This window comes from Canis aureus, chromosome 16, assembly GCF_053574225.1.
Source record: "Canis aureus isolate CA01 chromosome 16, VMU_Caureus_v.1.0, whole genome shotgun sequence".
NCBI classification, from domain to species: Eukaryota; Metazoa; Chordata; class Mammalia; order Carnivora; family Canidae; genus Canis; species Canis aureus.
The window spans coordinates 50,247,971-50,275,604 of NC_135626.1; the positions used below are offsets into that span (position 1 = coordinate 50,247,971).

Consider the following 27,634-nt stretch of genomic DNA (forward strand, 5'->3'; position numbering starts at 1 on the left):
TCATATTAGCTTTTGATTGACCTTTTTTTTTTTTTTAAATGAATGAGAACACTTCAGCTAACATAAAATAATTGGCTTACAAAGTATTTCATAGTAGTAGTAATGAAGTGCCTAATCCTTTGAGCAGTTTATCTCATTTGATTTTCTACAAACGGTGTTTGTAAAGTTTAGAGTCCAGATCACAGAAGTAGCCAAGAAAACCAATACAAGAGTGGCTGTCCCCTAAGACTTGGAAGGTTTGATAACTTAAAGGACTATTCTTAGTGTTTAATCATGCTCTTGCTCTTTTTTACCCACTATCCTTAAACCTTCTACATTTGCAAGAAGACTCTATTTGCTCAAGAGCATCATTAATAGGGATTAATGACTTACACAGCTCTGGATGCCACAGACAAAGATAAAAATTGAACCTTTATAGCAAAGAACATGGTATCTCTGTATGTATACCTAGAAATACTAAAGAAGCATTTCCTCCTTGACAATGAGGCTGGAGAGATTTTATTTTATAATTAGTTAAATTAGGGGCATTTCTGATATGTTTGCTTAATGTAAACATTTCTAACCATAATACTTAACCATCATTTTATTTTACTTTAAAGATTTTATTTCCTTAAGTAATCTCTATACCCAATGTGGGTTTCAAACCCACAACCTCAAGATCCGAAGTCACTTGCTCTATCAACTGAGCCAGCCAGGTACCCCTTAACCATCATTTTAAACATCTATTTTTAATACTGGTGCTAGAATTCCCACTGAAATCCTTAATCTGCTCTCTTGGTAACTTAATAGGTACTTGATAATACTGCTTACATAATTAACCTGCTTAAATATTTAATATTTAAATGTTTAATTTAGATTAAATATTAAAAACATTCTGGGTTAATGGCATTCAAAATAATGTAAGTGTTCTATATTTTCTTGTCCTGTAGGTGACAATTTGAGGTTAATTTTAATTCCTCTCATTTTACTAAACCAACTTTTTCAAACCTTTTCTGTAAAGGCCAGATAGTAAACATTTTGGGCTTTGCAGGCCATATATGGTCTCTGTCATATATTCTTCTCTTTCTCTTCTTTTCTCTTTTACAGCCCTTTAAGAACGTAAAAATCATTCTTAACTCAGGCTGTATAAAGACAGACCTGAGCATGATTTGATCCATGAGCCATAAATTAAGTATAAATGTAAGCACACGGTATATGAACACTTACAAGACAGGTTCATATGTGCATCCATAATTGCTCAGACCTAATTACCCCTTTTGCTCTATAACTGAAGGGTCTTTTTCTATCTTTATCTTGTCTATAGAATTAAAAAACTGAAAATGCATGTGAGATATTTAATGCTAGAGATGGAAATTTATTGTTAGAAGAAATTATAGTGATTATCTAATTTGAACCCCATATTTATTTTACAGATAATATAACTAAAAACTCATAATAAGTGATTAATTAACTTACAAATACTGTAGGGATAGCAGGCCTTCAAATGAGTCCTTATGTAATTCAGTCAAATAATTTTCACTGAGAATTCTGAAAAATGAAAAGGTTATTTCTGCATCAAAATGCAAAACAACTACAACTATTCACTACACAGGACTAACTCCCATTTGGGAGGGAAACCTGTGTAATGGTGCCACCTAAATATACTAATTCTTCTTTAATTTAGGAGTACTGAGCTCTGCGCTGTTTCCACTCAAATCCTTTTTTTTTTCTTTATTCCTCTCTCTCTCTCTCTCTCTCACACACACACACACACACACACACACACACACACAGCCATCCACTATTTGAACCAAAATGCATATTAATGTCTACTCTCTGGATCACAAAGTCTCTGCTAGAACCCTGGTTTAGATGACAACAATACTGGCAGAACTGACACTTCCTCCTCTCTTTTTCTAAATTCTATGTTGGAAGCCCCATACAGCACTATAGGTAAAGTCATTTGTTTTTTCCCCAACCAAAAAAAAAATTTTTTTTTGAGAACTAAAAAAATGCACATCAAGTGTACATAACATAAATATTCAGTTTAATAATTATAAAGCAAATACCCATGAAACACCACTTGTATCAAGAAAAACCCCTGCCAGCATCCCAGAAGGCTTCAGTGTGCCCCTTCCAATCACAACCCTCTCTCTGATTCCCCAGAAGTAACCATTATCCTGACTTTAATAATTTCTTTGCCTTTTTTAATTTTTTAAAAAGATTAATTGCTGGGAGAGGGGCAGAGGGAGAGAAAGAATCTCCAGCAGACTCCTGGCTGAGTGTGGAGCCCTATCCCATGACCCTGAGATCATGACCTGAGCCCAGTCAAGAGTTGGACACTTAACTGACTGAACCACCCAGGGACCTCAAATTTCCTTGCTTTTTTAAATGTAGTTTTACCTATCATATGTCAGCCATAAACAACATAATTTAGTTTTGTCGCTTCTTGAACTTTATATAAATGGAATCACAGGTATTATTTTCTATGTTGCTTCTTTCACTCAATATTATCTTATAAATTCATTATATTGTTGCATGTAGCTGAGGTTGGTTCATTTCAATACCTAGTATTTATTGCATGTCTAGCTACATGTGGCTACTGAATACTTGGGAGTGGCTAGTGTGACTGAGGAGCTGAAGTTTTTATTTAATTAATTTTTTTTACTTTAAAATACAAATGAAAAAACTGATACTCAACAGTTATTAGAAAATGTTTAAATATGTTTGCAACAATGTAGGTATGTGATATTACTTTTTCAACTGTAATTTTTATGAAATCTAAATACAGAACAAGTATTCTTGATAAAAGACTAGCAATCAAATTGAGATTTCAAAGAGTTACTATGGAAAAAAGAACATAAAAAGAACACAAACTCTCAATAATTTTTATACTGATTACATGATAGAAATGATATTGGATATTTTGAAGACAGTATAAAACATAGACTATCTTACTAATAATGGGTATAATAATTATATGTCGAAATAATATTTTGGCTATAAGAGCTAAACAAAATATATTAACATTTATGTCATCTCTCTCTTTTTACTTTTAATTTTTAAGTGGCTATCAGAAAATTTGAGATTACTTATGTGGCTTTATGGTTCAAACAAATAGTGTTCCATTTTATGACTATTCCACACTTTATTCATTCTACTGTTGGCAGATATCATCCAATAGATATATAGAAAAACAGGTTAAAATCCTGCCCCAGGAGAGCAGTGATCCATAGTTAGGAACCTCTGCTTACAAGGTATAACCTTCAAGCTGAACCAGACATCTGCAGGACTTACCACATTCGTGTTCTAGTATATAAATTCCCAAACACATGCTTTTTAAAAATTAATTTTTTAATTTCAATTCATTTTTTAAAAATATGTAATATATTCACATGGCCCAAAATTCCAAAGGTATATAGTACACAACGCAAAGTTTTTCTACTACCCTTGTCCACAGCCCACCCATCCCCCTCCATTCCCTAAAGAAAATTAACGTTATTTATTTCTGCGACAATTATTTTCAGTTTTCTTATAAGTTTGGGAAATAAAATATCCCAGTCAGACACTATCATGGAGAAATATAAACTACACATAGTATTTAAGAAATTCACAAAATAAAAAACAAATGCCTAGTTCTAGCATTTCTCCCTTACCAATAAGATATCAGACTAAGGGGCGAAATCTACTTTAGAGGGATCATAATCCCTATTTTTAGATTGCTATGATTACTGTCTTTTATTGTTAATTCAGGAGTCATTTATGACTTCTCTGCTCAAGTTGCACTAATGATATGACACCAAACTCTCATAAAAACACCAGTTGATTGCTTTGATTGTAATATTTTTTTTTCTAAAAACACTTGTGTCTACATTGACTTTTTTCTACAGATCAATTTTTATAAAAGATAACAGAAAATTGGCAAAGGACAGAAAATTCACTCAAGAAATACAAATGTTCAGTAAACATAGGTATTTAAATTTACAAGTAATCAGAAAACTTCAAATTCACATGGGACCCCTTTTATTCACGCATCAGACCAGCCAAGAAATGGAGAATATCCAGTAGTGGGTGGTATGAGGATGTGAATGCTGTCATGGTCTATGGGTTGGAGTATAAGTTGGCACAACTTTTTTGAGGGCCATTAAAATTTTACATCTACATAGTCTTTATTCAAACAATTCCATTTCTAGATATCTATTCTACAGAAATACCTGCCCACATACACAAAGATGCATGGTTGAGGCAGTTCACTACAGCAGCGCATGTGACAAGAAAATGGGACACAGTCTAAACATTCATCAATATGAGAATTACTATATACATTCATACTTTGGAATATATTACACAGGCATATACATGAATGGGGTAACCCCCTATCTATACACTAAAAGAAAAGAAATCTAAGACATAAGATAAAAGAATCAAAAGATTCATTTATAAGCATAAGCATAAGCAAAAGAATCAAGTTGTAGGAAGTTATCATTTATATAAAAACAAAAACAAAAACAAGGTAAGAAAATCCCACAACAAACCTATTTTGTTGTCTATAAATATGTATGTAGACAAATGCATGGAAAAAGATCTGGAAGGATATATACTAAATCCAGATAGTGGCTATCTCAGTGGTAGGGGATCAGAACACAAAGAAGATGTTCACTTTATCTATTCTTTCATTTTTATATATTGAGGATATAATCATGTATTCCTATATAATGGAAAATAAGTTTAGATTGACTCTAAATTTTAAAGAGAGCCTGTCAAATTCAATTTTCAAGATAAACATAGAATTGCCATCAATAGAGGTTGATTTGGGATATGGAGGGGGAAATACCTTTCCTCCAAGATACTGACTTCAAAATTTTTGACTAAGAAGGATCTCAGGATGCAGTGTTTTGTATTCGTATTCGGAGAAAATATACTCACAATTTCTCAGTCCAACGGTATGGCTTCCATGTATTCTCCTCAATGTAAGAAATAGCGTTTCCTTGGAAATTTCTGTGAAGAAACACAGTTCAGATCCTTGACTAGTTAGGAAAAGAATGAACAGAATAAGTAAAGAATCATAGGCAACCTTGGGGGAATATGCAAATGCAGAAAATACCAGCTTCTTAATATCCATAGCTATCAGCATCCCAGTTTGCACAATTAATAAAGAAATGTGGGGCCATTGGTGTAAACAAGCCATCTCCTTAGAACCGGAACTTCCTATTTGTCTAATTTCTTGGATAGATAATGCCAGTTAATTACTTTATGAATATGGTATTTTTCTCCAAATCACCTCTATGTGTCTAAAATGGTTCTTTCTGTAAATCAATGAGAAAATAATTGAACCGAAAAATGGCAAAAAAAAAGTATCAAACAAAGGTAAAGAAAACAAAGGTAAAGAAATCCTATGCCAGGAAACAAAGGTAAAGAAATCCTATGCCAGGAACACCAAAGCTTTGGCCCAGTGACTTCTTTTGAAATCTGTCCAGCTGTTAGGAGAAGTTAGAAATGAGAGGAACTAATATGGAGAGATTTCTTAGACATGTTACATAGGGAAAAGCAACAAATTACTGAGCAAGGAACAAAAAGTATTACCTGATTAGGGGAAAATTGCAAAGGAAAGTGATGGGAAGGACAGACACCAAAATGGTAACAGGAGTTATCTTATGGGTGGTAGGGGGGGTTGGGTGGGATTTTCACATTTTATCCTATATGCTTGTGACATTAAAAAAAATGAGAATGTATCCATGAATTGCAAGTATTTCAAAAAAGCTATGAAATGCCTGAGTTCAGTTTTAATCACTAATTCTGTATATGACTGAATCTTACCTTTAACTTATCTTCTTCCCTCAGCAACAACTTACCTATTCATTTGTTAAGGTGTTATTTATTCATGAGAGACCAGAGAGAGAGAGAGAGAGAGAGAGAGAGGAAGCGGCAGAGACACAGGCAGAGGGAGAAGCAGGCTCCACGCAGGGAGCCCGACGCAGGACTCGATCTCTGGACTCCAGGATCACGCCCCGGGACGAAGGCAGGCACCAAACCGCTGAGCCACCCAGGAATCCCCCCCCTATTCCGTTTATATACACATTTTTTTCAGGGGAGTCAGAAATAAGGCAAAACAGATAGCCATCTGCCCATCATCTGCCTAGTGGCCATTTCCAGTCAACCAAAATGCCTTCTGGTTGCTTTATGTTCCCTGATAAAAGATGCCTAAACCTGAATTTATCTCCCTCCAACTGGCTGTCCTTCCCAACTGCTGTATTTCCACCTGCTCATCCGGGACAGAAATTTCTGAGAGTTATAGTTGATTTTTCTCTTTTCTGGATGCACCCTGCCCACTACTCCCCTCAGCAGTTACGCAGTCTTGTTGCTTCTTCCTCTGTGATGCTTTCAGGATTTTCTTTCTACTCCTATCACAGCCATTCTGTTCTGGCCCCTTGTCACTTTACTCCCAGCTTTTGCTAGACCATTCTTTCTGGTTTCCCTGGATCAAGCTTTCCTCTTTAGATCTCTCTACATAGGGAATAGAAAACAATCCTCTTGTTTTAGTGATACATATGTCTTTCTGGAAAACTTTCAATGGCTCTCTATATCTCAGCATAACTTTCAAACCCTTCTAGCTGATAGTCAAGGGTATTCATAACCGTATCTTTCACTGCTTCCTAAGCTAATGTTTTTTTTTTCCAGATTTTATTTATTTATTCATGACAGACACACAGAGAGAAAGGCAGAGACACAGGCAGAGGGAGAAGCAGGCTCCATGGAGGGAGCCGATGTGGGACTTAATCCCGAGTCTCCAGGATCACGCCTTGGGCTGAACGCAGCGTTAAATAAATCGCTGAGCCACTGGGGCTGCCCTCCTAAGCTAATTCTTTTTTTTTTCTAAGCTAATTCTTAATTCCTGATCATTCTCGCAGCTGTGCCTTTGCTTAGACTATACTCCCTATTCTTGCTGTATTTAACAAATCATAGCCACTCTAAATCTCAGCTGAAGTTTTAGCTTATCCATGCAGCTTTCTCTGACCCCTACACTCCATTGATTACAGATTCTGGTGACTTACAGAACCTATAGTCTGTACTTAATTATAGGTCACCTGTCTTTCTATGCCTATTTCCTTTCTTCCCACCTATTATTTCATATTCTAAAGACAATGCCATACTTGCATGGCTGCCACAGTACTGAGTCCTGGGCGGGGCATAAAATGGGTGCTGTATATAGAAAACCAAGGGACAAAGATGAGTTCTAAACATAGCTGAGGAATCAAATAATAGCTAACACTCACATATATGTGAGGCACTGAAAACGTGTTTTATATGTATTAACTCACCAAATCTCACAATAATCCCACAAGGTAGTAACTATTACCCCATTTTATAGATAAGGAAATTGAATCAAAAGCTAATAAGTGACAGAACTCAATTCAAACCCAGGCAGTCTAATTCCGGAATCTCTACTCTTAACCACTTTTTTGTATATCACCAAGGAGATGGAAAGAGGGACATGTTGCTATAAAGATGGGAGAGTAGAGGTTAAGCGATTAAATCATGGGGCTAAAAAAACTGGATAAAGAATAAGGACAATTACAAGTAAACGAGTGCAGACGTGGGAACCACAGCAAACAGGAAAATGAAGATAAGGACAGTTGTCAAAGAAAAGGTAAAAAGAGAGAGTCAGTCAACATGGTTGGGGAGATGACGAAGGCCCAGGAAGACCTCAAAGAAAGGCTGCTGTGTCAAGCAGGAGGCAGGGAACAAATGAGAAAAGGCAATTCTTACAAGATGGTGAAGGTGTTGTTGTCCGTGTTGGGCTCTGGCACAGGCACTCTGCGGAGCCTCTGCTTTGGGCTGAAACCAGTACACGATAGCGTCTCATCTTTGCAGGTACAGAGCTCACATATGTTGACATTTGTGGTAACACTCTGTTCTGGCTGCTCAGTGAAAGTTGTATATGCCTTTTCTGGGAAGTATTTTGCAAAATGCACCACTGAGGGCTGAGTCGTTGGGGGGAGAACCGACTCAGATGACTCTGGTTGGTGACTTACAGTAATTTCCAAGTCCATAGGTGGAACAGTGACTTTAGTCAGGTTTGGCTGTTGACTCTGAACACGCTCTCGATGTGCAAGTGTCACCTCAAGGTCCGCTGGAGAAGGAGCTGTAGTCTTCTTCGTGGTTGCAGAATGTTTAGCCTCTGTAATAGGTTCTGGAGTAATGGTAAGCCCCAAGCCCCCATTATGAAATGTGATGCTGGGTGATTCTGGATGCTGGACTTCACCCTTACTTGGAGTTGGACTCATCACTTCCTGATGAAATGGATATTGAACTTTAACCTCCTTAGGTGGCTCTGGAGGCTGAGTTGGGGTCTCTTGCCTGGCTGGAGAAGGTTCAACTTCCATATTGGATCCTGCAGTTACAGTAATTTCCAGGTCCATAGGTGGAACAGTGACTTCAGTCAGGTTTGGATGTTGCCTCTGAATCTGCTCGAGATGCGCAAGCGTCATCTCAAGGTCCTTTGGAGGGGGAGTTGTAGTCTTGGTGGTTGTAGAACCTTCAACCTGGGTAGTAGGTTCTGAAGTTATGGTAAGTCCCATGTCCACAGGATGAACTGTGACACTGGGTAAAGTTGGATACGGAGCCTGATCCTGACCTAGGGTTGGAACTGTCCCCTCCTGATGGAATGGATATTGAACTACAACCTCCTTAGGTGGCTCTGGAGGCTGAGTTGGGGTCTCTTGCATGGTTGGAGAAGGTTTGGTCTCTGTAGTAGGTTCTGGAGTTATGGTAAGCCCCAAGTCCAAAGGTTTAACTTTGACTTTATTTAAGGTTGAATGCTGAACCTGAACCTGCTCTGATGGTGGAAATGTCACCTCAAGGTCCTTTGGAGGAGCTGTAGTCTGATGCAGAGTTGTAGACTGTTCAACCTCTGTAGTGGGTTTTGGACTTATGGTAAGCTCTAGGGCCAAAGGTTGTGTTGTCACATTTGGTGACCACAGGTGCTGAGCTTGATCCTGAGCTGACGTTGGAACTGCTGCCTCTTGATATATGGAAGGTTGAGCTACAAGTTCCTTAGGCAGCTCTAGAGGCATGGTTGGAGAAGGTTCAATCTCTGTAGTGGATGCTGGAGTTATGGTAAGTTCCAGGTCCAAAGGTTGAACTGTGACCTTAGTCAAGTTTGGACGGCGAGACAGAACCTGCTCGAGATGTGCAAATGTCACCTCCACGTCTTTTGGAGGAGCTATAGTCTTTTTCAGGGCTGTAGAATGTTCAACTTCTGTAGTGGGTTCTGGACTTACAGTAAGCTCCAGGTCCAAAGGTTGAACTGTTACACTGGGTGATGATGGATGCCGAATTTGATCCCAACCTGGTGTTGGAATGGTCTCCTCCTGATATACTGGAGATTGAGCTACAGTAACCTCCTTAGGTGGCTCTGGAAGCTGGATTGGAGTCTCCTGCATAGGTTGAGGAAGTTCAATCTCCTTAGTGAATTCTGAAGTTATGGTAAGCCCCAGGTCCAAAGGCTGAACTGTGACTTCAGTCAAGATTGGATGCTGAGCTTGAACCTGCTCTTGATGTGCAAATGTCACTTCCATGTCCTTTGGAGGAACAGTAGTTTTACTCACGGTTGTAGAATGTTCAACTTTTGTGGTGGGTTCTGGAGTTAGGGTAAGCTCCAAGTCCAAAGGCTGAACCGTTACATTGGGTAACAATAGATGCCGAGCTTGATCCTGACCTGGAGTTGGAACTGTCACCTCCCGATACATGGGAGGCTGCATTACAGACTCGTCAGGTGGCTCTAAAGGAGGACCTGGAGTCTCTTGCATCGTTGAAGTTTCAACCTCTGTAATGGGTTCTGGTGTTATGGTAAGCTCCAGATCTAAAGGTTGAACTGTGACTTCAGACAAATTTGGACTCTGAGCCTCAACATGTTCTGGATGTGGAAGTGTCACCTCTGGATCCTCTGGAGGAGCTAGAGTCTGCTGCAGGGTTGTAGAAGGCTCTGGAGGTACAGTAAACTCCAAGTCAACAGGTTTAGCAGTGACACTGGGCAAGCTTGAACGCTGAGCTTGATCTTGTCCTTGAGGTGGAACTGTCATCTCGTTATGGACTGGAAGTTGTGGTTCAACCTCCTTAGATGGCTCTGGAGGCTGAGCTGGAGAAGGTTCTGACTCTTGATGGGGCTCTGGAGACTGAGTTGAAGCCTGCTGCAGAATTGGAAATGACTCTAGCTTCTCAGGGAGCTCTGAAGGCTGAGTCTGTGCCACCTGTTGGGCTGGAGAAAGTTCTACCTCCTTAAGGGGCTCTAGAGGTAGAGATGGAGCTTCTTGCAGGACTGGAGAGGATTCCACCTTCTCAGGAAACTGTAGAAGCTGAGAAGGGGTCTTTTGAGAGACTGGAAGAGGTTCCACTTTGTCAGCAAGTTCTAAAGACTGGGCTGGGGATTCCTGTTGTGTGGCAGAAGGCTCTACCTCCTGTCGGGGCTCAGGAGATATAGCTGGGACCTGCTGGGGAACAGGAGGCTGAGCTGGAACCTCTGGTTGGGTTGGAGGCTTGACGTCTTCAGTGGGCCCTGGAGAATGAGCTGAGACTGTGTACTCATTTGAAGATGGTTCAATCTCCTTATGGGGCTCTGATGGCTCAGCTGGGGCCTCCTGTTGGGCTGAAGTAGGTTCCATCTCCTTAGGAGGGTCTGGAGTCTTTACTATGAGTTCTTGTTGGCCTGGAGGAAATTCATCTTCAAGGGTCTCTGGAGACTCGAAAAGAAGCTCGGACTGGGCTGGAGAAAATTCAACCTGCTCAGGGGGAACTGGAGCTTGAGCAGAGGCCTCCTGCTGCCCTGGAGCATGTTCAAACTTAGTGGGCACTGGAGTTATGAAAACCTCCAGATCTACAGGTTTTGCTGTGATATTGGGCAACATTGGATGCTGAGCTTCACCAGGACCTAGACGTGAGGATGTCACCTCATGATGTACTGGAGGCTGAGCTACAATATCTGTAGAGGACTCTGGAGGCTGAGCCTGGTGCTCAGGCTGGACTGGAGAAGGTTCTACACCTACGACAGGCATCTGAGGCAGAGATGAGCTCCACTGCTGGCTTGGAGAAAGTTCAGTTTCTTCAGGAAGATCTCCAGTCTGTGTTGGTACTCCCTGCTGATCTGGATAAGGTTCAACATTTTCAGCAGGGGCTGGATGTTGTTCTGGAAACCCACTCTTCACATGAATTTGTGGAAATTGAGTGGGAGCCTCTTCCTGAGCTGGAGATGGTTCTCCCTCCTCAGAGGCCTGTGGATACTGGGTTGGGGCCTCCTGCTGGGTTGAAGAAGGTTTAGCTTTCTCAGGAGTCTGTGCATGATGATCCTGGCTCTCCTCCTGTATTGAGGAAGGTTCACCCTCCTCAGGGATTTGTGGAAGCTCAGCAGGGGCCTCCTGCTGGGGTGGAGAAGGTTCCTTCTCTTCCTGAGTCCCTGGAAGTTGAGCCAGGGCCTCCTCCTGGGTTGAAGGTGATTCACCCTCCTCAGGAGCCTGTGAATCCTGAGCCAGGGTGTCCTGCTGGGTTGTGGAAGGTTTAACCTCTCCAGCGGTCTGAACAGGGGTCTCCTGCTGTGTTGGAGGTTTCTCCTGTGTGGGAGATTCTGGGGACTCAGTTGGAGTCTCCTGTTGAAATGGCAAATGTTCATTCTCCTCAGGGGACTGTGGAGGCAGAGTTGGGGCTTCATGCTGGGTTGCAAAAGGTTCCACATTAAGGGGCACAGAGGGCTGAGTGACAGACTCACGTTGAACTGGCAAAGGTCCCACCTCTGTAGTGGGTTCTGGTGTTACAGTAACCTGCACGCCTGCAAGTTTAACAGTGATATTGGGCAGGTTTAACTGTTGAACCTGATGGTGACCTGGAGGTGCAACTTTCACCTCATGATGCTCTAGAGGTTGAGCTGGGTGCTCCTGCTGGGTTGGAATAGGTTCCACCTCCCCCAAAGACAGCTCTGGTGGCTGAGCTGGTTGTTCTTGCAGGATTGCAGGCTCAGCCTTCTTGGGGTGCTGTGGAGGCTGAGTCACAGTTACAGTAAGTGCCAAATCTACAGGTTTAACAGTGACATTGTGTAATTTTGGCCGCTGAGCTTCATTCTGACTCAGAGATGGCACATTTACCTCCTGAGGTGGTACCTTCTCCTCTGGTGGCTGAGCTGGGGCCTCCTGAGGGGTCCAAGGTTCTACTTCCTCAGGTGCCTCTGTAGGTTGAGCTGAGGCTTCCTGTTGGACTTCAGGGGTACTTGAAGGTTCAGCTGGGGCCTCCTGTGGGCTTACAGAATTTCCAGCTTCCTTAAGGATCTCTGGAGGCTGAGATAGAGCGTCCTGAAGAAGTGGAGGTGTTTCTGTCTCTTCAGGGGACTCTGGATGCTTGGCCTGGGCCTCCACTCCAGGCACAAAAGGTTCAGGTTCCTCTACAGTGGACTGGAGAGGTCCTGCAGGGGTCTCCTGCAGGAGTGAAGAAATTTCAAGCTCCTCAGGGAGCTCTGGGGGTTGATCTGGTCCCCCTGGGAAATCCATTGGTCGGTTTTCCTCAGGGTATATGATATCCATACCAGAATCTGAATAATCGTCCTGCAGTTGTTCTAGGAGCTCTTTATTTGCAAATTGGTTTGGAGTTCCAATAACAACTTTGGCAAGCCTTCGATGCTGAACTAGATCTTTGTCCAGGTTTGGGGATGAAACAAAAAACTTTCTTTGGTTTAAACCCTGACTGTCCAGAGGTGGAGCAAGTATTTCCAATGACTGGTGATCTTCTGGCTCATCTCCAGTTTTCATCTTACTTTTGAGTGGAGGAGGTAGAACTATGGCCTGATTCTCATCACCCAACGCTGGAACCACTTGTAAGAGCCTTTCGTGCAGGGTTGGCTTGTCATTCAGATACTGATCTGTCTCTGGGGGCAGCTCACCATTTGAATCCGTGTCCAGGAATGGAACCAAAGTCTCAGTCAACTGCTTAGGCGGGGCCGATATCTGGGCTGGAGCAGAGGACCTCAAGTTATTAAAGCCCCCCCCCGCCTCTGCGGGGTGGGTAAGTGCCTGGAGCGATTCATGCAGGAGTTCAGAAGAGTGCGAAGACCAGGGTTCCGGGGGTTCCGGGGGTTCCGGGGATCTCCGAGGGCCGGAGGTCCGACGGGCCCACGCGGGAAGCGGAGCTGCCTGGCCCAACAACCACGACGGTTGCCAGGTAAAAATAAAAAAAAAGGAGAGGCAAAGCCTGGACATGATACTCTGCGGAGCAGAGACCCAAGCCAGTGGGGCGCTCGGTCTCGCCAGAGAAACCGAAATGTTCAGGGAGCCCGCTGACGCCCCCATTGTTAGCAACTGCGCGCCCCTCCCCCGCCTGCGTCCCACCCTTTATTTACCACCTTTGTGAGCTTGGCACAGCTGGGGTGCGGCTGGGCTCCGAAGCCCCTGGTTCAAGCCTCTTCCCCAGAATCCCCAGGCCAAGCCTCCCTTCCCCTGCAAAGGCCACCACTACCTCCCGCCGAGCTACAGGGAAGGATTTGGGCTGCTGGAGTCTGCAAGGACCCAGACTCCAGCCGCTCTGAGGTGTAGGGTCGGGGTGTGGAGCAGTTTCCCCAGGAAGCAGAAGACCTGGCGTCCCGGGAGATTCAAAATGCTAGTCCACTTCTGGCGGATCGAACTTGTCCTCTTCAAAGCTTAAATCCGAGACACATTCCTCCTCCCCCTGGCTGTACTGCTTCTAAGAAAAGAGGCTGACCTGAAGAATAAGCACAGGGACAGTGGGGAGGGGAGCACACTTCACGGTTACTCTGAATGTTGCCATTTCCTCTAAGTTCTCCCATCCGAGTACTAACCAGGCCCGACCCTGCTTAGCTTCCGAGATCAGACGAGATCGGGCGCGTTCAGGGTGGTATGGCCGTAGACTCCTCTAAGTTCTCAATACGCATGTCTGAGTTTTAATTCACTACTGTGTTAGGAGGAGGCTACCTACCACTGAATCAGCGATGGCTCCAAACTCCTGTGGGAGGGGCTTGGGGGCATGGGGGGAGGGGAGAGGTGAGCAATTCATTCTGGGAGTGAGAGTCTGAAACCAAGGGACTAGCCCTCCGTTTACATTAGGATGGAAAACTTCCGCGTCCCACCTACACTCAACACACCTGTCAATCTAGAACAAGTAACCTTGAGGTCTACCCTGTGTGCACGCATGGAGAAGGCACTTAAAATGTTGAGGTCAGCATGTTAAACTTTCTGGAAATACTGTAACTAGCGCCCCGTTTACTTCCTTCACTGTCCTTTCTATAATCTCTTTCATTTTAGTCCGTGTTTATGGGCTGGCACAAGCTCTGGAGAACGTAGGTTTTTGTTTTGCTTTGCTTTCAAGGATTTATTTATTCAGAGAGACAGAGGCAGAGACACAGGCTGAGGAAGAAGCAGGCTCCATGCAGGGAGCCCGACGCGGAACTCGATCCGGGTCTCCAGGATCACACCCTGGGCTGCAGGCCGCACTAACCCGCTGCGCCGCCAGGGCTGTTGGAGAGAACGGATTTTATCCTATTCCCAGTGTCTAGCACATACTATGGTTTTTAAATGGAACTAATTCCATAACTGGTCTTATTTAGGAATGGATCTGTTGTTAGAGTCAGGTTTCTGAAATCTATAGCATCAATACTGAATCTCTTTCTCTCACATTTCACAGGAAGCTAGACTTCTTAAAGTGTAAACTTGGATAAGTCTGAAATTTCCTTGACTGGCTTGATTTAAATTGAATTAGAAGAATTTTTGCACAGACAAAACTTCAAATGCTTTTTCAGAAAGTAACCATCTTTTCATTCTCTACTCTCTTCCCTTCAAAACAAATGTTGCAACTTCGGAGTTAGTTAAATAATCAGAATTCTAGCCCCAAATTAAGTTCTTAATGACATGAAACACATTCTTTGCTCCTATTATTTATTTTTTTTTAACATTCAATATATAGAACATTGGCATTTTATTTTAGAAATTACTTTGTCAACTTAATCCCTAATTCAGGGTTAGGGTTACAGAAAAGTTCTTCAACAAAATATTTCATACAAGATGTCTATGTGATACTGATATCTGGGTAATATACCTTATTTGAAAGACAATTAAAAAAAATATTTTATTTATTCATGAGAGCCACACAGAGCCCTGAGGGGAGCCTGATGTGGGACTCCATCTCAGGACCCTGGGATCAGGCCCCAAACCCAAGGCAGATGCTCAACCACTGAGTCACTCAGGTGTCCCAATGCACATAAAGGTTTTCAAATGCTGTAGCATCATCTCACTTAAGGCCATAGTTACTCTGTTCCCAAGTCCCTGAGATTCTGTTTGAGGGGAGCGCTAAAAGGCTGTGTCCTCTTCTATGTCCACAACTATAGGAGCACTCTGATGCAATTGGCTCTCCAAATTTCAAATAAGGGGTCAGAGCCAAGGGCCAAGACTTCAAGAAAAGCCCCAGAAATTCCCTGCACTCAAAAGCAGTTTCAGAGTTTCACATTTCCCAAAAGATGACAGAGCTAACTATAGTCTTCCAAATCCTGTCAGTTGCTTTAAATTATGGTTATAGTATAGTATAGTATAGCTGTGGAACCCTTGAGCTTTAATAACCAGGTGCTTGAATTAAATCATGTAGCTCCTCTTGGGTTCTGGCATCTGTAATCTCTTCACACTGTCTGTATTCCACAGCTATTTTACCACTTTCTGTAATAAAGTTAACGAGGATCAATTCAGAGTTTTTCTTGTTCTAAAATGTGCTGTACTGGGTGTTATGCTATATGTTGGCAAACTGAACTCCAATAAAAAAAATAAAAATGAGATTGCTGTATACAATAATAGAACCCATCATTAGATATTCTTTTGAAATTTAAAAGCAGAAAATAAAGCATTTTCCTAGAAGTTTTCTCATCTCACACTTCTGTTTTTATCATAACTATTTTTTTAAAGACTTTATTTGAGAGAGAGAGAGAAAGGGAAGGAGAGAGAGAGTGTGAGCACATAAGCAGGGGGAGGGGTAGAGGGAGAGATAAAAGCAGACTCCCCACTGAACAAGGGAGTCTGACTGTGGGGCTTGATCCCAGGACCCTGGGATCATGACCTGAACTAAAGGCAGACACTTAACTCACTGAGCCACCAAGGCACTCCTCTATCTCAGTGTTTTTTTTTTATTTTTATTTATTTATGATAGTCACACACACAGAGAGAGAGAGAGACAGAGACACAGGCAGAGGGAGAAGCAGGCTCCATGCACCGGGAGCCCGACGTGGGATTCGATCCCAGGTCTCCAGGATCGCGCCCCGGGCCAAAGGCAGGCGCCAAACCGCTGCGCCACCCAGGGATCCCTCTATCTCAGTTTTTTTTTTTTTTGTTCTAGAATTTAATTTTATTGTAGTACATTAAGAGTCATGTATGCCAGGAAAGCCAGTAATATTCATAAGCTTAGTAGTTCACCACAGTTTTAGAAAGCACATAATACATTCAAATAAGGCATTACAGAAAGTTTTGTAAAGAATTAAATGTGTCCTGCAATCCTTTTTAAAAAAAGCCTTGGTCCATTCTGAAAGATCAACATTGAATTTTTAAAAATCAAAAGAAAAGTTTTTTCCCACAAAAATACACGAAGAACCACTTGCTGGCATTTATATTTTGAGTGCCTGGGATAACAGGCCGGTGTTCAAAGGCAGTTCATAACAGGTTGTACCAGGACTCGTTGCATCTGATTTAGCACCAAGTAAGAGTAAATATCCCACTGAAGATGTAGCTGATTTTTTCATCCACCTCTCATCGCCCCACTCTTCCTGCCAGGCCACAGGACATAAGCACGCATCCTTGTTGCCCTACGAAGAAATCAAATTCTCTTCGCTTTTAAAGGGCTACTTACTCAGGCTACACACACAGGTGGAGTTCTTGCCCTGCTGACGGTGGCAGGGAAAGCCAGCAGCTGCCCGCTGCTTTCACTAGGAATAAAGTCCTTCAACAAACTCAGTTACCTTCCTGGTCCTTTTTAACCTCTCATGTAAATCCTTTTAATTGCTACTAATTTGATTAGTTTACTAATTGATTGTTTACTAATTATGATTGTTAAGCATGTCAGGGAAATTCTCCCCAGGCATAGCTGATCTATTTCTACTTCCTGAGGACCCAGTATGCTTGCTTTTATGTAGGGCCATGGGTTTGCTTTTCTTCTTGTATTTTGTCACTCATCACAGCAGATTTTACATAGTGATCAAAAAGAGAAACTGGCAAGTAGATCCTAAAGCACATACTTATACTTCTTAACCTGAGCAATAATCTGAAAACACAAGACTAATTACATTTTCTGTTGATAATTCAACCTCACTGCTTTTGTAAGAACTTCCAATGTCAATTTCTAATAAATCATTTTTTTCAATACACATGTTCTCAAAACCTGTCACAGGAAAGTAATATTTTCCTATATGCTAATTTAACACAATTTTATAGCAGACTGAAAATTCTGAATAAACTGAAAGTTTGTTTATGACATAATAAATACAGTATATACGGTTAAGTTTTTAAGTTTCTTACTGTAAAGGCAACAGTGAATTTGCATCCTGAAACTAATCTGCATATCTGGTTGCTTGTTTTCTAGAATTTGATAGTGTTTCACAAAACCATGTACCACAGTGCTAACGATGCTGGGTTTTGGCATCAGTCTACAACACATTTCTCTGATGAGCTACTTTACCGAGTGACATGGAAATGTTTTTAGCTTCTCCAAAGAATAAGAAAATTTTTTATCAACCACTTAAGTCTTCTGAACAAAAGTTAATATTACTACCAATTGCTCTTTTAATTAGGACATCTGATGTTTTTAAATTACATACCCATAGAAGATACCCTGGGTAGACAAAAAGATGAATCTTAGTATCGGACTCATTTGGCCCATTCTTAATTTCCAGAATGAAATCAGTAGAAGTGAAACTAATATAATTTTCAAAGAATTCATACATGCCAGTCTCAGAACACGGAGCTTCTAAATGCACAGGCGAGGAGTCTCTGCTCATCTTACTGGTGATGTACACTTTGCCTCATGGAGTAACCGATGCTTTCTGGTTTATTTGTGGAACTTTTGTTTGTAGGAAAGCATACACATGGGGCCAGATCTTGTTGGTTTCTGTTCCAGAGAAGGTTTCCAATACTCCCTTTTTCCGGTAATATTCCAGGACCGGCTGTGTTTGGACTTCATAAGCCTTGAGTCTCTTGACAACCGTCTCTGGCTTGTCATCATCCCGCTGAATGAGAGGCTCCCCTGTCAGGTCATCAATGCCCACGGCTTTGGGAGGGTTGAATTCGATGTTGTAGACTCGGCCGCTGGCCGGATGAATCCAGCGCGCGGTGAGACGCTGCTTAATGACTTCAAAGGGCACGTTCAGATTAATCACTGTGTCTATCTGATAAGCTCCGTCCAGGGCTTCTGCCTGTGGAAGTGTCCTTGGAAAACCATCCAATAGCCAGCTATATTGGGTGAGGTTTTTCAGCTCATGAAGGGCCAGCCGAGTCATGACACCATCCGGGATGAGCTTCCCTTGGTCAATGAAAGTCTTGGCTAACACACCAATTTCTGTGCCCCGAAGCATGTTGTCCCGGAGCAGGTCCCCGCTGGAGAGGTGCTTCAGCGCGAAGTGCTTGGTGATGCGCGACGACACGGTGCCCTTGCCGGAGCCCGGCGCCCCCATGATCACGGCGCGCAGCAGCCGCGCGGACGCCCCCATGGCCGCCGGGAGCCGGGGCGCGGGGGCTCCGGCCTGGCTGCGCGCTCGCGGGGCTGCGCCGTGCGGGGCGGCGGGCGGACAGCGCTGCGCGCAGGGGGCGGGCGCGGCGCCCGGGCGCTCCCGGAAGTCTCTATCTCAGTTTTTAAAAAGATTTGAGAGAGAGAGAGAGAGAGAGAGAGAGAGAGAGAGAGAGAGAGAGAGAGAGAATGTATGTGAGGGCACTGGTAGGGGGAGGGGCAGAAGGAGAGGGAGAGAATCCAGAGCAGATTCCCTGCTAGGTGTGGAACCCGCATTCAGGGCTGGATCTAGGACCCTGAGATCATGACCTAAGCCAAAATCAAAGGTCCAATGTTGGACGCATCTAGCCACCCACAAATCCATCTCATTTACTGATAAACCAATCACACTTAAAAAATCATTATGCTGCACAGTATGCTTTAATATCTGATATCTCTATTCTGTCTCATTACCCCCCCTTTTTTTTTACTAAAGATTCCTGTATATCCTTAGATTTTTTTTCCAGAATACATTTAAAAGCAGTTTGTCCAGATCCCCTCCCCAAAGCATATCTTCCCCCCCACCAAAACATGTCTCTATTTACCTATAATCTATCTACCTACAAAGATACAGATAGATATGCAGATACAGACATAAATGTACGTATCTTCAAGAGATTTATTTTTAAAAAATTTTTTTATTTATTTATGATAGGCACACAGTGAGAGAGAGAGAGGCAGAGACACAGGCAGAGGGAGAAGCAGGCCCCATGCACCGGGAGCCCGACCCCGGATCCCCAGGATCGCGCCCTGGGCCAAAGGCAGGCGCCAAACCGCTGTGCCACCCAGGGATCCCTTCAAGAGATTTCTAGATGTTACCTAATTCAACACCAATCTTGAGGCTGGATTAAGTATCTTTCTAAATCTGTGACCCTGTCTCTCGTAATAACTATTTTTAAGGGTATAGTTCAGTGGCATTAAGTACATTCACATTGTTGTGCAACCATTTCCAGAACATTTTTCTTTTCATGTGCCCAAACTGAGACTCTGTATCCATTCCACAATAACTCCCCATCCCACCCACAGCCCAGCCCCTGGCAACCACCATTCTTCTATTCTGGAAGCCTTTTGAGATGATCCCTTCCCTGCTGCTTTCAATCCAGCTGGAGTCCAGTTTTCCTCTCCTTGCAGATACAATATACAATACTTTGGGGAGAGGGCGGGCATGCATCTGAACACTTTATTGGCAGAAACAGGCCTATGTACCTTATAGGCAATAAAATTTCCCTTAAGGCAAACTAGAGCTACCAGACTTTTTAGCCGAAGGAGTTTTGAATGTGTATATGGATACCACAGCATATTAGGGCGAGTGTTGGCATATTAGGGCGAGGCCAACAACCCAGACGTTTAGTTTGGTTCTTAAAGGTTGTCAGAGTTGACAGCTAATGGAGATTCCATCTGATGACCACAGAAGTCAATCTACACTGGAAGAGCTGCCCAAGCTGGAAACCTGTGACCAATCCAGGGACAGGGTCAACTCTTACAAACAAACAAAGCTTCTAATACTTAGCTAAGATTTCTTAGGTTTTTTTTTTTTAAGATTTTATTTATTCACTCATGAGAGATAGAGAGAGAGAGAGAGAGAGAGAGAGAGAGAGAGAGAGGCAGCGACACAGGTAGAGGGAGAAGCAGGCGCCATTCAGGGAGCCCGACCTGGGACTGGATCTCAGGTCTCCAGGATCAGGCTCTGGGCAGAAGGTGGCGCCAAACCGCAAACCACCAGGGCTGCCCGGATTTCTTAGTCTTTAACACTCAAGACTCTGAAGCAGGGGAGCAACTATTTGGGGACTCTCTACTAATTATAAAATTGGCAAAAAAAAAAAAAAAAAAAAAAAAAAAAACACAAAAAAATGGAGCTCCTGGGTAGCTTAGTCTGTTGAGTCTCTGATTCTTGATTTTGGCTCAGGTCATGATCTCAGGGTTGTGAGACTAAGCCCCACATTGGAGTCCATGCTGGACTTGGAGCCTGCTTAAGATTAGCTCTCTCTTCCTCTCCCTCTATGCCTCCCCTGCCTCCCTAAGAAAATAAATAAAATAATATTAAAAAAATAAAATTTCATTTGAGCACAGCCTGTAACATTCACAGCACTGTAGAACTCAATAGGGAATACAATCAACACTATTCAATAGGATGACCACTTTCAAGGTTCACAAAAACATAGTTGATCATTACATCAGAATCATATTTACTCAATATGTCAGTGCCAGAAACAAAAACTGAAACCGAACTGATTCAAGAAACATAATCTAATAAATTCTCCAAGAGGAAAACAACAATGATAAGAAGTTGACATGTTTTGTCTGCTTACCATGTTCCAGGGATAGTTCTAACCTTTTTATATTCGTCATCTCGTTTACTCTTACAATATCCCCCATGATGTAAGTTGAATTACCTTACTTTGCAGATAAAGAAATAGCAGCCTAGAGAGAATAAATACCTACAAATTTGACTCTAAAACCTAAAATTGCATAAGAAATCTAGAGACAGACATGGACAACAGATACCCAAAGCTTCTAATCACTATATCACTACTTTGTGTTATGGGCAAGCAATCAAGAAAGAAGATTGGGTCAAACACTTCCTATGTGGAGGCAAGTCACTGTATATCTATACACTGGGGACAAAAATATTTGCTGTCATTTGTCTCACACATACAACAAAGAACAAATTTGAGACTGCCGCTTTGGAAGCATTTGGTGAGTAAAAGAATATGAAGTGTTTTCATCCAACTAACTTTTCAAAATGAGTTTATTTGCTCAAGGAACATGAAGTACCTTAAGGACAAAAAAAAAAAAAGAACAATGAAGCAAGTCTTACCTAAAACTGCAACCAACAGTTTCTGGAATGCATCAGACATAGCCTTCTTTATAGGAAGCTTCTGGGTTGTTTTCCTTTTCATCAGAAATGATAATGGCCCTAAATCCAAACAAAACAAATGAACTTAAAAATTCTAGCTGAATAATAACTGATTTTTATTGATGTATGTTTAAAAGGAAAGTGCATCCATGATTCTTAGATCATTATCCTGGCAACTAAGGGCAGGCATAACACAAGAGTTTGGTGGAATGGCTCTGCTGTAGGTGTATCCTGGAAGGGCACATTCTTACTGCCCTGGTCTCTCCCATAAGTTCCTGAAGTACCAGAAGGGAGATGCAAGCCAAAAAGGTGGCACAAATCTCACATCACAGATTTCAAATGGACAAGTTGAAACTCTACTTCTACAGACCCTACCTACTCTCCTGTGCATCAAGGGCTGGAATCACACAGTAAGAAACATTTGGTGTTAGTGCACATGACCTGGTCTCTTCCTACGCATCACCCACAGGAGCCTATTTGCTAACAGCCCTGTCCCTGCCTTAAAACCCTAAAGCTAGGGACACCTGGGTGGCTCAGGGGTTGAGTGTCTGCCTTCAGCCCAGGGCGTAATCCTGGGGTCCCCGGGATCTACTCCCACATTGAGCTCCTTGCATGAAGCCTGCTTCTCCCTCTGCCTATGTCTCTGCCCTCTGTGTGTGTGTGTGTGTGTCTCATGAATAAATAAATAAAATCTTCAAAAACAAACAAACAACCCAGAGCTTAAGTGCTATGAACTCTGGGAAAAAAAACAGTATCAATCGGAATACCTTTTCTAGGAATCTATATTTGTTTCTTTGCACAGCAGCCCTTTTATAGGAGGCAAAGGACTGAACATTTACACAAGAGTTTATTTAAATCTTTAGTTGATAATTTTGCTGGCATAATTGAAGGCTACAAGAGATCTGAATTTGAAGGACTAGGACAATTTTAGCACAAGGCAAATTCTTAACCAAAAATAGGAAAAATATTACTTCCCTCTTCCTAAACTTCTTGGCAGAAAGTCAGCTTTTGAATTTTAAAGCTAAAAGTTCTTTCAAGTATTGCCTATGATAAAACAAAAACAAAAACAAAACAAAACAAAACAAAACAAAACAAAACAAAAACCCTGTATTGTAGGGCAGAAAAACTCCACCCAGGGCTTTCCCAGCAAGGGGAAAGACTTGATGATATATCTGAAAAGATGAGTTTTAGAAAGATTCTACCTCCACTCCACTCTACCTCCACTTCTACCTCCACTGTAAACAAACCTTCCTGCAGCTTATCCAAAGGCTCCTGGACCATGCCAACTCCAAGATTCTTACACTCATAGGATGGCAACACCACCTCTAAAGCACAGAAGAGTTGCAGGCTCTGCTTCTGAAGGGGTTCCGTGGTATCTTCATTTTCCCTTTCTTCAAGGTCAGAAAGATCCTGAAGCTGTTGGGATTTTCAATTAAAGGTCCTTCCTAGGATCTCAAGATGTTTTCTTATTAGAAATAAAAACTAAACTCCAGCAAACCTAGCTAACAGTTGAAGTATCCTATAGCTTCAAAATCAAGTAAGACTTGCAAATGAACTATAGATATAGACAATTGTTTTTTATTCTACACCCTACAAATATTGGTGAAAATTATGGACATCACCACCCAAATCATTGAGAGTATTATTAATTTTAGGTGGCAGGCCAATGTTGAGGTCCTTCCACTTAGAGGACTCACATCTCCCCACTTCCAGTTCTCTCTTCTCTAATGTCCAAAATTTCGATGTTGAAGTGAGTCTGATTAGTCAAAGAAAATCTATAAAGTTTGCCTTGATGATCCTTTTTGACCATCCATTGAAACCAAAATAATAATTTGCCAATTCTTGGCATTGGGAGCTATTTAGGGCAAGGGCCTGATGTTGAACCGCTTTATGTTTGGTGCCAAGATGAACCTAAAGACATGAGAGAGAGACCGAAAAATATCACAACCTGCCACATAGGCTAGTTTTGGATACACCCGAGAGTTATCAATACCTATTTCATGAACTGATTGTGAAGATTAAATAGGGAACAACATTGTAAGCAATGAGCTCATAGTAAGCCCTAAATGAATGTTATTTATCATTGTTAAGCTACAGTACTGTTCTGCATCATTTCTAGGGCCTCTGATTAATTGGAAGATTTCCTTCACCTCTAGTGGTGAGAGTGATGATGAAAGCAAGGAAGCCCTCCAGAAGCAAATGACAGGGTTGTAGGTGAGCAAAGGAAGTAAATTGTTTTTGTTGTCCCATCCTGTAGCTCCTGTCTGAGAACACAACCTGAAGAGCAGACAAGATGGACCTAACACGGACAAAGGACCTTAATCTACAACACTCTTCTCCCCAAGTTACTAACCTGTTAGAACAAGGAATATACATACTTCTATAAATTTTATAAGCAACGAAACAATTAGAGGTTATTTGCATTAAATAGCTCCTTTGAGAAGGCCAATGCCTCCAGTGTTAACTCTAAATGACTTACATTCTGTGGTGAATTTCTTACATCCACTAGTTTAGTCTTAAATGCCTATGTCAACTTTAGGCAGGATGTAGTATATTAAATATTCATAAATATTTAAATATTGCAAATAAAGTCATAGCACTATTGTTCTTTTTTAAATTTTTTTTTCTTTTTTAAATTTTTTAAAGATTTATTTATTCATGAGAGACACACAGAGAAAGGTAGAGACATAAGCAGAGGGAGAAGCAGGCTCCCTTGGGGAGCCAGATGCAGCACTGGATCCCACAACCACAGGATCACGCCCTGAGCACAACCACTGAGCCATCTAGGTGTCCCAGCACTATTAATTCTTATTTTTAAAAAAGATTATTTATTTATTTATTTATTAGAGAAACAGAGAGAGACAGAGACACCAGAGAGAGACAGAGAGAGAAGCAGGCTCCATGCAGGGAGCTTCACGTGGGCGGCGCTAAACCACTAAGCCACCAGGGCTGCTCTATTAATTCTTCACTGTTTGTTCCTCCATCCTTCTCTATCACTAGTTTATAAGCTCCTTTAGTGCTTGAAGGAAACATATCTTATTCTTTTCTCATTCCTAGAACCAAGTACATTCTGTTGTTGATTGAGCGAATGAATGAAAGAATGAGTGATAAGAAAATGAAATTACTTTCTCTAGCTGAAGCTGCCTGCTGGGAAGGAGAAATGAAGACAAACTTTTAAATGTTGGGTGCTGCAGGGGAGGCTAATAGTGAGGCATAGTGGAGCTGTTCTGGACAACAAGGAAGCTTCAGAAGGGCCCTGAGCCTCCGAGTAGGAGAGATAGCTGTCACCTTGGATAAGCTTGCCAACCAATTTTCTTCATGCTACTGAAAAACGTTCTCAGGTGCCTTAGACCTTTCCTTGATTTATTTGGTTTAAGACATTATTTTTTTTTCTGTATTTATAAAAGGCAAAAAACAACAACAAAAAGCCCAACCAGGAACTATGTGTAGTTGCCAAAGTATTAAAGAACACATAAGTAAACTGGCTAACAATTTTGGAAAGCAGGAGTAATAACCCAAGGTTCTGTGTTAAATAAATAAAGAGGGTGCCTGGATGGCTCAGATGGTTGGGCACCTGCCTTCGGCTCAGGTTGTGATCCCAGGTTCTTGGGATCAAGTCCTGCCTGCATCAGGCTCCCTCCTCAGCAGAGAGTCTGCTTCTCCCTCTCATGGTCTCATTCTCTTTCAAATGAATAGGTGAAATTAAAAAAATAAATAAATTCACATAATAGTAAATATAAGCAACACTCTTCTTGTGAAGATTTCCTAAAATAAGAGGCAGCATAAAATGACACGGGATTCATTTTTTTAACGGTTTTATTTCCTTATTCATGAGAGAGAAAGAGAGAAAAACAGAGACACAAGCAGAGGGAGAAGTGGGCTCCATGCAGGGAGCCCGATGTGGGGCTCCAGGATCACGCCCTGGGCTGAAGGCAGGCGCTAAACCGCTGAGCCACCCGGGGATCCCCGACACCGGATTTAACATCAATTGGGGGTTGATCTCTCGCTTCCAGTTTTTGTCATGAACCCTAAGTAAGCCACTTAACTATCCTGAGTTCGAGTTACTTCGTGTAAAAAAAGGAAAAGGAAAACAAGTAAAAGAAAAACACAAAAACGACACAGCCACCCAAGGAAACCAGAGGATCGATGTAGCAATGCACCCGAAAGCATTCTGTAAATCAGGAGAGCTCTATGAATGCTAGTCTGTTGTCACAGAATTCGGCACTTTGTGCCAGCGGAGTTAGGAATTTCCTACTTGACCCACCTTCAGTGGAGAATTCTGAAACAGATGCTTCTCGTGACATGCCCTTTGTGCTCTGTGAGCATCCCTTGCTGAATAAAACTTGATGATGGCACAGAAACCAGGGCGGGCCACTGCCGCGTTTGGGAAGACTCCTACCGAATACAGGAGGCCGAACTGGGAGAATGCTGTGACCAGAGAGCGCTGCGGGCTGGTCCCGCACCAAATACGTACATGAAATTTCACGCCCAGAAACCAAAACTGCCCGTTCCCTTATATTCCCTAAACCCTCTGCACAGGCAACCCAAGCACTTGTCACTTCGCGAACAGGTTTTCCTCTGGAACCCTAAGATTCGAAAAGCATTAGAAGGCAACAGGCGCTGGCTGTGGAGCGCTGCCCCTCAAAAGTCTCTTGGGGCTGAGCGGCCGCCGAGGTCCCCTCTAGAACCAGGGTGCCTCTCAGCGGAGACTACAAAGCGCTGAGGGGTAAGGCCAGTCTCCAGGGCTCCCGTCACCCGGTCACCGAGGGGGCGGCCTTCTCCCTGCCCCCTCCATCCTGGCTCGGCTCCCGGGCAAGGCCTCGGCCGAGGGTCCGGACTTAGCTCCCACACCAGCAAGGTTTTATCCCTCTCGGTGGGAACCGCAAAAGACACCGACTCCGCCACCCTCGCGTCACTGCTCGCAAGGTGCCCCCGCGCTGCTTCAAGAGAGGCGGGGCCGGGGGCGGGGCCGGCTCGGCGGGAGTGGGGAGAGCCCCGCCCCGCCCCGCCCCGCCCGCCCTGGCCCCCCACTCTGCGCGGGTCTCTAACTCTACTTCCCCTCCCGCAGCCCCACCGCGCCAGAGTCCTAGAGCTTCCTTCTTCTCTTCGAGTGAATTTTTAGGGTAGAGTCCAAAGGGTGAGCTTCCAGGATCCCAGCGTACGGTCATCTTTATAGCAACTGGCGTCAGCGGCACTGCCAGAGAAGATGTAGAGTCCCAAGCAGTTAGTAGTTACCTACTGACCTTTAAACATGTGCATTTCTCCGGTCGCCTGGCTGGCTCAGTGGTTGGGGGTTTCCTTCCGCGAGGGCTAGGGCGTGATCCCGGGATGCCAGGATCCGTCCCACCTCGGGCTCCCCTGGGGGAGACCCCTTCTCCCTCTGCCTACGTCTCTGCCTCTCTCTGTGTGTTTCTCATGAATCAATAAAATCTTTAAACATTTTTTGAGATTTCTCAACTCCGTGTGGGAAATGATCTCTAAAGATAGAATACTTTGGCTTAATGCTTTCAGGAGGCACACCTGGGTGGCTCAATGGTTGAGCATCTGCCTTCCGCTCAGGGTGTGATCCTGGGGTGCACGATTGAGTCCCACATCAGGCTCCTTGCAGGGAGCCTGTTTCTCCCTCTGCCTGTCTCTCTGCCTCTCTCTCTCTCTCTCTCTCTCTCTCTCTCTCTCTCTCTATATATATATATATATATATATATATATATATATATATAAAACAAAATCTATCCCATTTTATTATCCTAAAAATATGACCTTCATTTTTCATGCTAAAAAATGTTTTATGAAGAGTTGCTGATAGAGGATAGTTTTAATGAGTGCTTTTACCTGAGCTTTAAAATAAAAAGTTGGAATTTTTTTCCAACTTTGTTGATGTTTTACTGGTCTGTGAAATCCAAGTGAAGGCCCAGAAGTAGGGATATCAGTGGCCCAAGTGGGACAGTTTAATCAAACAGTGTTGTTAGCTATGCGCAGGACATTCCTCCAACTGCCCCTTTTCTGTCTTTGCATTGT

The 27,634-nt window shown here is 42.8% G+C and overlaps 2 protein-coding genes, 1 long non-coding RNA gene and 1 pseudogene across 14 annotated transcripts in view; 1 reads left to right on the forward strand and 3 right to left on the reverse strand.

Annotated features, from left to right (window-relative positions):
* LOC144286867 (uncharacterized) overlaps window positions 1-13,229 on the reverse strand; it is a 42,311-nt gene extending 29,082 nt beyond the window's left edge. For 6 of the 7 annotated variants that reach the window (XM_077853917.1, XM_077853915.1, XM_077853916.1 and 3 more), the window contains exons 1-3: window positions 7,747-13,229; window positions 4,906-4,977; window positions 1,456-1,527 (exon numbers count right to left, since the gene is read on the reverse strand). In XM_077853917.1, coding sequence (XP_077710043.1) covers window positions 1,456-1,527; window positions 4,906-4,977; window positions 7,747-13,214 — 5,612 coding nt within the window. In that variant the 5' untranslated portion in view covers window positions 13,215-13,229. The remainder of the gene's footprint in view (window positions 1-1,455; window positions 1,528-4,905; window positions 4,978-7,746) is intronic. The other variant, XM_077853918.1, reaches the window with a different exon arrangement.
* Window positions 1-18,889, forward strand: part of LOC144286882 (uncharacterized) — a 131,937-nt gene extending 113,048 nt beyond the window's left edge. For 2 of the 6 annotated variants that reach the window (XR_013354839.1, XR_013354806.1), the window contains 3 exons: window positions 5,848-5,998; window positions 14,338-16,337; window positions 18,875-18,889. This is a non-coding gene — a long non-coding RNA (uncharacterized LOC144286882). Of the gene's footprint in view, window positions 1-3,869; window positions 5,415-5,820; window positions 5,999-14,337; window positions 16,338-18,874 lie in introns of those variants that run through there. The other 4 variants (XR_013354837.1, XR_013354803.1, XR_013354840.1 and 1 more) reach the window with 4 other exon arrangements.
* LOC144286875 (GTP:AMP phosphotransferase AK3, mitochondrial pseudogene) lies at window positions 16,585-18,764 on the reverse strand (annotated as a pseudogene).
* Window positions 18,890-23,275: 4,386 nt separating the features above from the next.
* LOC144285379 (RAD52 motif-containing protein 1-like) lies at window positions 23,276-26,784 on the reverse strand. The gene is made up of 3 exons (XM_077850481.1): window positions 26,671-26,784; window positions 25,881-26,117; window positions 23,276-23,527 (listed from the first exon to the last, which is right to left on the reverse strand). The coding sequence occupies exons 1-3, from the start codon at window positions 26,782-26,784 to the stop codon at window positions 23,381-23,383; spliced, it is 498 nt and encodes a 165-aa protein (XP_077706607.1). The 3' UTR covers window positions 23,276-23,380.
* Window positions 26,785-27,634: the final 850 nt, after the last annotated feature.

Excerpts from the sequence above, each read along its gene's own strand:
- LOC144285379 (XM_077850481.1), bottom strand. The coding sequence starts at position 26,784 with ATGACCGTACGCTGGGATCCTGGAAGCTCACCCTTTGGACTCTACCCT. Across the intron at positions 26,118-26,670 it reads GTGGGGCTGCGGGAGGGGAA|TTTTGGTTTCTGGGCGTGAA; the intron begins GTAGAGTTAGAG and ends GGGAACGGGCAG. Across the intron at positions 23,528-25,880 it reads TTCAGAATTCTCCACTGAAG|GTTCATCTTGGCACCAAACA; the intron begins GTGGGTCAAGTA and ends TCATGTCTTTAG.